The following is a 9818-nucleotide window of genomic DNA, read 5'->3' as shown; positions in this document are numbered from 1 at the left end:
TAATCCAAGCGTGACCTAAAGTTTAAAAACAAGTTATATTGAGTCAAGTGTTGACATGTTTGGACTATATATAGTTGTTAGTACATTAAGTCTTCCCATAAAATCTCGACATCAACATTAGCAAAAACTCAAAACCAAAACTATGCATGTACTATATACAATATGCTTTCTATTTTATGAAGCCTTCCACTTTCTTAATTTCAACTTTGGCTTTTTATAGAAAAAAGGTCTCTCTACTCACTTTCAGTAACTCCTTCTATCTTGCTTGTGACAATTGTATAGCTTCTTGGTCGAGTAGAATCCTCAGCCCAAGTGAGCTTGTGAGACATGAGTGAAAATTCTTGATTTCTCGTTTCCTCGAGTTGCTCCCGCCTGCTCCTTGCCAACATACTTACAACTTGTGCCATCATTGGGCGATCTTCTGGTGAAACTTGTGTACCGAGCATTGCTACCTGAAGGACCGTCTCGACTTCTTTGGGGTCGAAACTGTTCAAGTTCCCGTCAACAATGTGCTCGAAACGTTTCTCTCATAGCAGTTTTTTTATCTAGGATTACATCAGATTAAAGAATGAGGACAAAATGGACAAGACAACAAAGCAAGAAATAATGGAGAGAATGAACTTACATGATCCAGCAGGAGAACGTCCTCGTTCTTCTTCGAGTCGAGAGAAATCTATGGCACGCTGACCAGTCACAAGCTCGAGAAGAGTGATACCATAGCCAAAAACATCTGTCATTTCAGAAGACTTTCCGATTGACAAATACTCCAGGGCAATGAATAATCCTTGGACTGCAATGCTCGTGAAAGTACTCAAGGCCATGAGCAGCACCAAAAGCTATTTGTTTTCTTGTTGGCCAGTCCAGGCCTTTCTCTCCGAGCTTTAGATCTAGAAGATTCAAGGAAAAAGTACCAAGTCATCAAAAAATACTCTGTATTCTTACTTTCTTTCGGTATTTACATGAAACTATTCTGGTTTTGCTCCTATTACCTCTCAAGCGATAAGCGACGCTGAGGTTTTGTATAAATGGATAAACAAGAATTCCCTCTGTGTAAGTTGTACAAAATCCAATCAACCGAAGCAAGTTCTTGTGTTCCGCAACGCTTATCAGATGAACTTCCCTCAGAAATGCAGCCTCTCCACCCGGACTATGATGATCCATGAGACGTTTCACACCGACTCTGGTATTATCCATAAGGACTCCTTTGTATACTCTCCCAAAGCCCCATTGTCCGATTATATTACTTTTGCTGAAATTATCAGTAGCAAGCTGCATTTCACGTAGGGAAAACCTTTTGAGCTACCCAAAGGAGATTTTACGCTCATCTCCCTTGCACAACAACCATATGTAAGAGAAGTTGGTTACTTGTTATTACAGAACGTTTACTGAATTCAATAAAATTTTGAAACCAAGAAAATTTTATCTTTTTAGTCTTGAAATCCAAGATTGAACCATCGAAGGCCAAGAAAACGCAGAAAGATGAAGGAGAAACAAATGTACCAGACACATCAACAAATATATCATTCCTGAGTTTGTGTGCCTGTTGTAATCTACGTATGATCACAGCCCCGAGTACAAAGAGAGAAAGTGCGCCAATGCTTATGACGGTAACAACAAGCCGAACTTTTGATCTTTTGTTAGATGCTGCATTTATATTATTGAGAAGCTCAGTTTCCTCTTTCATTTTATTCCAGTACAAGAATCATTTTTCAAACAAAAGCAAGTACACACAAGGTTGATGGAAGTTGTTTCCACATATCAGATGAGTGGACGTGAAGCTGATGCATAAGATAACAGAATGAAAGATAAGACGTGCAAAATCCTGTTAATCATTGTCTCATATTCGATAATGTTAATAGAGACATGGAGCAGGAGAATGGCAATATGGCATCTTGTCATGTAAATGGAGTTGACTAATATAACCATGCAGTGATTCAAGAAAATAACTTTCCACGAGGAAATCGTCATATACTTGAATATTGGAATTGAAAACAACTTTTTGGGAATCCTTCCTGTCAAATTGTTCCATGAAACATCTCTACAATTACAGAATTTCTTATGGATCCATCTGTTAGAATGGCGAAAGTGCATAGATGAAATAAGGGTAAAAGGTGAGCAAAGACTTCTTACACTTCCTTCAAGCCAGAGATTTTCACTAGTGATTCAGGAATAGATCCACTTAATTGTTTCTTTTCAGGTCTAAGTTAACTGTGCTTGTTTTAAAGATTTAATTTCGGTTATATTCATTTTCATTTTTGAAAATTCGGTCGAGTGCAAATTCATCTTCTACCCCTTTCTAGTTACGATTGTCGCATGATGTATGTATTGACACTGTAATAATTCAACTTGTTATGGGAGGGAATCTCAAATATATGATATGACCCTTACGTGGTGGGGATGTAACCGCTATATGTCTCGTCTTTTTAGATAAGTAAAACTTAAGGACTGATATCAGTAAACCATAGAAAGTAGAGAAATCTCAATGCCTCGTCAATGATATGCATATGGTCTGAGTCATGTTATGCATGGTATGTGTTTCGAATTTTTATGCATTTTGTTATGTTGTGCTCGAACGACCATATTACTCATCCCTTAATCTACCCTCCTCGGATAAATCAGAAGAAGAAATAGAGAAAGAAGAATTAGACATCAATTTTGGGGCTGATAGTGGACGCATGAAGAATTTTAATTAATGAGTTTTTAATTCAAATTATAAACGTTTCCGCATATTTTTATCATTTTCAGAGTTATTATTGTAAAGACGATTTAATTTTTATGGTATTTATGATATAAATTAGTTTTGGTTTATATTGTACTACGAAGCTTGTTGTTTAACAATTATGTGATTGTTGAATAATGCCAATGTCGACTAACTCCGGTCTCGGGGCGTGACATAGGCTGTTATGTTTGGTGCAAAAATTATTTTTGTTTAGTAGAACAATTGAAACATGGTGTTTTAACCATTATACAATTTAAAATATTTGTAAACATCGTTATCATCAGTTATAACTTTTGGGAAAATGTCAAGTCACATATTTGATTTTCATTGATTGCAAGATGTACAATTATTGAGAAATAGAATGTCGAGTGTGATAATTATCTCTGTGTTTGGTAGAGCAATCGAAACATGGTGCTTAAACTGTTGTACGGTTTTAAAATTTTGAATTGCATTGTTAATTACCACCAACTATAGATTTTGGTAAAGCGACAAACGATCGATCATACAACCTAATTTCCATTAACATTATGTTTTCGTATTATGGATACTAAAGCTATTTTATTCCATCATAAATTAATTACCTTATAAGAGCTCGTGTCCCTCTTTTTAAGGAAGTTAGTATCAAACCAGATATGGTTCTCGGTCCACCACGTTTATGTTTCATTTTCCCGTGCAGTGCAACATTTAATTTAACTTTTTTTTACCTATTTTAAATTGGCAACACGTCTGAGTCGGATCGATCGTAAATCACATTATCAATAAAATATGATTAAAGCTGACCAAAACAATTAGAAAATTGAAAAATAAAATATAAATATTGAAATTTGATGACATAAAATATCAAAATCATGAAGAAAAAAAATGTATTTTTTAAATTTTGACTTCTATACATTTAAAGTTTGAACATATTTTTTTACAAATCAATTCATTTATATCAAGTTTAATTTGATTCATGAGACAACTCGTGAGCAACTACAAATAATCACTGGAGTTGATATGGACTGACAAATTCAAAAGCTCCCTACTTTTCCAATACCAATATATCGACATATTTCTGAATGGACAAATTTGATTTTAGTGATAGAGAATGAAACGTTAATCAACTAGAATTAATTTAGAAAATGGAGATTTATTATATTTTTTGAACAAGTTATTAACATTGTTTTTTAAAAAAATGAGGCAATATTAATTCACAAAATCCCTTGACAGTTTGTGAGACAAATCTCTAACACGACTCAAAAAACTATCATTTTTATATTCAAAATATTATTTTTCATTACAAAAGTGTATTTTTTGGTTATGTTATGTTGTGAAAAAATATTATGTACTATATATTGATTTGAGTTAAGAATATTATTTTTAATTTCAAAATTATATTATGTAATAATGACTATTTTAGTTAAACGTATTACATTTTATGTCCAAAATATTGTTTTCACTTCATGTATGAACTTGATCAATCAGTTTCACGTATATAGATCCGTGAGACTATTGTACATGAGATCTACTCATATTAATTTACTCTCTCATCGACTGAGAAATATCACCCTGCCCTTAAAATAATACTCTAAATTAACATATAAAAATGAAATTTCTACTTGTGTGTGAAGTTCATTGAAAAAAGAACTAGATTCACTCCTAACTAAAGCAATTTGATTTGATTGTACGGAACCAACCAAACGACTTGGAACCTTTTCCAACTACTTAGAAAAAGAAATAAATAATGAAAATTGTAATTGTAAAATATAATTATATCACTAGCTCTATCGCTTCAAACCTAATCGACTAAAAATTCCTTCTGTCTCACATTACGTGTATAATATATATTCTATGTGATTCATAATTAGTAGAAAGAAGGTAACCCACCAAACCAGGAAACTCTGGGTTTTTTTCACACCAAACAATACAGATTTAACTTTTTTATTAATAGATTCGAAATGCGTGCAGTAAAAATATAATCTTCAGTTCGAATTTATCATGTTTGAGAATAATTAAAGATTGAAAACTTGAAATTCATTTCACAGATAATTTTTATTATGTTATGTAAGGAAATGCTCTGAAATTCCTTTTACATTTTTTGATTTATATATATATATATATATATATATATATATATATATATGTATGTATGTATGTATATAAAGAATCCCTCTGGGTTTATCAATGGATTTGGTTGAGCTAGGCAACAACTGATAATGTCAAATTTCCGTAACAGGTAAACTACTTAGTTACACACACACACACATTCATATATACATGTATATATATATATATATATATATATATATATATATATATATATATATATATATATATATATATATATATACTAATCTTGTTTTTAGCTCAAATTCACTACTGATTGTTCCAACAACCACCCCGCGGCAAGAGCGACGCAATACTATTGAAATGCCACCTTACATGATGTAGAAATTTTTTTTTAGTATATCTTACTCCATTTCGATGTTTATATCCATTTTTTTTCCACATATTCAACAATTTTCCCTTAATTCTACTTCATTCTCTATGATCCCTTCATTTTGGAACTTTGATTCATAAATTTCCTTCTCCATTCATTTCCTTTCACGCTTTCAAATCCCTCTGTATGTATTTATTCAAATTTGCATGCAACGGATTGATTAATTACCCTCAAGAATTTCAAAGAATGGCTTCATTTCATGTTTCTTCGTATTCAATGGCATCGATTATGGTTCTTGCTCTGATAGCTTCATTTGCTCCGCCTGCTGTTTCGACATCAAGGTTAATGGGCCGCTCCGATTTGAAAAACGGGTTCGAGGTGACGTTAAAACGTGTGGATTCTGGTGGAAACTTCACGAAATTCGAGCTGTTGAAACGTGCAATGGGACGTGGGAGGAAGAGGGTGGAAAGGATCCATGCAATGGTCCTCGCTGCGGTGGACGTAGGCGTAGAAGCTCCAATCCATTCAGGAAATGGTGAGTTTTTAATGGAGCTATCCATCGGCACCCCACCAGTGTCGTATCATGCTATTATTGATACTGGTAGTGACCTAATATGGACTCAGTGTAAAACTTGCACACGGTGTTTTGATCAGCCGAGCCCTCTATTTGACCCGGAGAAATCGTCGTCTTTCTCAAAGTTACCATGCTCTAGCAACCTTTGTACCGCACTCCCTATGTCGTCTTGCAGCGACCGAAACTGCGAGTATCTGTACACCTACGGTGACACTTCTTCGACTCAGGGTTTTATGGCAACGGAAACTTTCTCTTTTGACAACGTTTCGGTCCCAAATATTGGATTCGGTTGTGGTCTCGATAATGAGGGTGGAGGGTTTAATCAAGGAGCGGGGCTCGTGGGACTAGGGCGTGGGCCACTATCGCTCGTTTCGCAACTCGACGAGCCCAAGTTCTCTTATTGTTTAACCTCGATAGAGTCCACCAAAATAAGCAAACTTTTGATGGGATCTCTAGCAAGCGATATTGAGCTTTCACGTGACACAAAAACAACCCCTTTAATCAAGAACCCATCATCACCTTCTTTTTACTATCTTTCACTCAAAGGGATCAGCGTTGGTGATACACTTGTACCTATCAAGAGCTCTACATTTGCAATAAAGAAGGACGGGACCGGGGGCGTGATCATCGATTCCGGGACTACGATAACATATCTCGAAAAACAAGCATTCGAACTAGTGAAAAATGAGTTTGTTTCTCAAAGCAAGTACCCCGTTGTGGAGGCATCAGACAACACTCAACTCGATCTGTGCTTCACTATTCCATCGAACTCGCAAGAAATCGAGGTGCCTACACTCGTATTTCATTTCGAGGGGGCGGATTTGGAGCTTCCGGGGGACAACTACTTCATCGCGGATTCGAGTGGCATCATGTGCTTGGCTATGGGGAGTTCCCATGGCTTGTCTATATTGGGAAATTATCAGCAGCAGAATTTCTTGGTGGTGCATGACCTTGTCAAGGAAACAATGTCGTTTGTGCCCAAGCAATGTGGTTAGCGACGAGACATAGTAAAAGCTTGGGAATCTCTTGTACGTGTAATGCTTGTTAAGGTGGCGATTTAATTTGGACACAAAAGCCAAAAAGAATGCAAGTAATTAATTAAATTCCACTGTTTTAATAATAATTATTATCATTACTATTATTATTTTTATTACTTGTGATTTGTTCTGTAAGTGTGGGATTAATTTAGACGAATATTACATGGACCATGATTCTTTTGCTGTCTTTTTTTTTTTTTTTTTTTCGTTTTTCAGATTTGGAAAATGATACATTCCTGATTCCCAAAAAGGCTCTGTAAGAGCAACCACTAGAGATGTCAATGGGTCCGGGTTTTATCCAGACCCGCAATAGACCTGCGTGTATGGGGTGGGTTTGGGCATATTAAATGGGTCATATGGTGGGTCTCGGGTCCAATTTTTCAGACCCGTCCGGATATGGGGCGGGTCATGGGTCCTATAATACCTGCCCCATACCCGCTTCATAAATATGTGCATATAAATATTTTAGGGTTTTAGTTTTATTAATTTTCAATTTTTTAGCAGCTCACCTCAACTATAACGATCTTAGCTATTCTTATGTCAACTGTTGCATTTGAATCTGCTTTTAGCAATAGTGGAAGAATAGTTGGTCCTCATCTTAGTAGACTTAATATTGTCTACTCACTGATTTTATATTAATCTGTTTAAATAATGTTATGACTTTTTTGGGGGATGTCAAGATTTTTTTGGAGAGATAGTAACTCTTTTTTATGTAATTTTTTATGTCGTGAAATTACTTTGTTTGTTATTATTAAGTGTGGTCGAAGACATGGATTAATTTTCCACAATATTGTATTTAGAGGTTTGTCTGTTTCATAATTCAGTCATGTGAGAAGAAAGATTACTTTTTTATTTTAAAAATACGGGTCTCACGGGTCTCACGGGTCTACCCGGCCCCATTTCGTATTCGAAGTGGGGTGGGTCCGAAGAATATTTAACCGGGGTGGGACGGGTAATAGGTCAAAGTTTTTTTCATGGGGAGGGTCTTGGGTTTAGCCAAACCTGTCCCATACCCGTCCCATTGACATCTCTAGCAACCACTACCTCCTTGCAATTGTTTGATTGAGTATCAATTTATCCATAAACTTTCAGCCCAGCCAGTTATGCCAATTTCGCGTTCTATTTTTCGTCAATTGTTTTATCCCCTTCTAATTTTAGTCTTTTTTTGTTAGAAAAAATTTTAGTTTTAGCGTAATAATTTTGTTTTTTTAACAATTTTATTCATTTTTTTATTTTGTTCTGACATATAAAGTCACATCAGCACTCCGATGAAAAAAACCACCATTTTGAAAATCGAAAGATAAAAATTTAAAATTGAAACCCGACAACATAAAATAGCAAGATCGCAAGATACAAATATTTAAGATAAAAAAAAATGCAACTTCCTTTTTTTTGAACAACAAAGTTACATGAATTTAATTTCCTATGTATCGACAAAATGCTACATCTATGATGTATCGAATTATTTTATTCATCTAAGTTATATAAGCGGATTCTAAGATTGAGCCTGCTTCTTCCTGCGTGATATATATACTACGTTTGGTTGGAAGGATAGGATAAACTAATGATTAGTATGTAAATGATAAAGAAAATGATTGTGGTAGGATGGATTAATATGGGGTAAAATAATATTATGTTTGGTAAGATTTTTAAGTGTAGGATAATTTTGAATTTTTTGATGAAAAGACGAAATTGCCCTTCCCCTTCGCGGCGGCGGTCGGCGGCCGGCCGGAAATGGTCCGCCGGAAACGGCCGGCGAGGGGCTGCGGCCGGAAACGGCCGGCCGGAAATTTCGGCCGGCGCCGGAAATGGTCGGCGCTGGCGGTCGGCCGGCGGGGGGCGGCGGTCGGCGGCGGGAAGTGGTGGTGAGTTTGAATTTAGGCGGGAAGTGGTGGTAAGTTTGAATTTAGGAGAATGGTAAAATTGGAAAAATAGGATGAATTAAGAGTAGGATAAATAATCCTAGGGGATGAGGAGGTATTATTTTAACATACCTAATCATTCATAGGAGGGATAAGGTGAGTTAAATAATCACGCGTACCAAACGAGGAATAAAGTAGGTTAAATAATATAAACCTACTTTATCCCTCAAACCAAACGGGGCCTTATGTTTAAAATATATAGATAGATAAATAGAATATATATATATGGGGGATGATACCCTGCACCCTTGGGTGCAGGGTATCCGTGGGCGACAGCTGAGCTGTCGCTCACGTGTGCATTTTTTTTTAAAAAAAATTGTAACCGGAATTAGCGACGGTTTCTATAGAAACCGTCGCTAAATGACAATATTAAAAAATTGTAACCGGACATAGCGACGGTTTTAAACAAACCGTCGCTAAAGGTCTAATTTTCAACCGGACATAGCGACGGTTTTTCACAAACCGTCGCTAAATGTCTACTTTCTAAAAAAAATAACCGGACATAGCGACGGTTTATTTAAAACCGTCGCTAAATGTCTACTTTTAAAAAAAAACGGACATAACGACGGTTTATTACAAACCGTCGCTAAATGTCTAATTTTTTGGACAAAACCCGTCCAGCCTAGCGCCCCACACAGAAAAGTAAACTATTTCACCCAAATCTCGTGCGCCTCAAAACCTAGCGCCCACAACACACAATTAATTTTTTTTCCAGATCTCGTGCGCGTCAAATCCCAAGGTAACTCGATGTTGTTCGAAAATTTCTCACTTTCGGTAGAATTTGTGCGTGAATGCTCCTAACTTTCTCACTTTTTCGGTAGAATTTCAATATCTAAGCAAAATTAATTTTGTTCATTTCATATTGTAGAATGGAAGAAAACAGCGGCGATGAACTGTCGTACATTCCCCAAGTTATCTGGGAATTTGTTTAGAATGTGCCACAAACAATATCGATGAATTGTTTTAGGGAAAACTTTACCAATGGCTTTCGTCATAGCAGGATCCTGGTCAGTTATGATCAAGTTTGGTGCTCCTTTAGGCATGGCTTCTAGAAACTTATTAAGCAACCAAACAAAGGAATCAGTTTTCTCATCACTCAAAAATCCACAACCGAAAACAATGATTTGATGATGATGATTAACTCCTA

General features: G+C 35.9%; 1 protein-coding gene and 1 pseudogene across 1 annotated transcript; one reads left to right on the top strand and one right to left on the bottom strand.

Moving 5' to 3' along the window:
• Positions 1 to 233: 233 nt before the first annotated feature.
• LOC140837928 (probable LRR receptor-like serine/threonine-protein kinase At5g63710) lies at positions 234 to 2504 on the bottom strand (annotated as a pseudogene).
• Positions 2505 to 5085: 2581 nt separating this feature from the next.
• LOC140838332 (aspartic proteinase nepenthesin-1-like) lies at positions 5086 to 6906 on the top strand. The gene has a single exon (XM_073204552.1). The coding sequence runs from the start codon at positions 5325 to 5327 to the stop codon at positions 6705 to 6707; it is 1383 nt and encodes a 460-aa protein (XP_073060653.1). The 5' UTR covers positions 5086 to 5324; the 3' UTR covers positions 6708 to 6906.
• Positions 6907 to 9818: the final 2912 nt, after the last annotated feature.

The sequence above is a fragment of the Primulina eburnea genome, chromosome 8 (assembly GCF_022965805.1).
Source record: "Primulina eburnea isolate SZY01 chromosome 8, ASM2296580v1, whole genome shotgun sequence".
In the NCBI taxonomy this organism is placed as follows: domain Eukaryota; kingdom Viridiplantae; phylum Streptophyta; class Magnoliopsida; order Lamiales; family Gesneriaceae; genus Primulina; species Primulina eburnea.
Note: the sequence above shows the minus strand (reverse complement) of the source record. Positions and strands in the feature narration are given on the sequence as shown.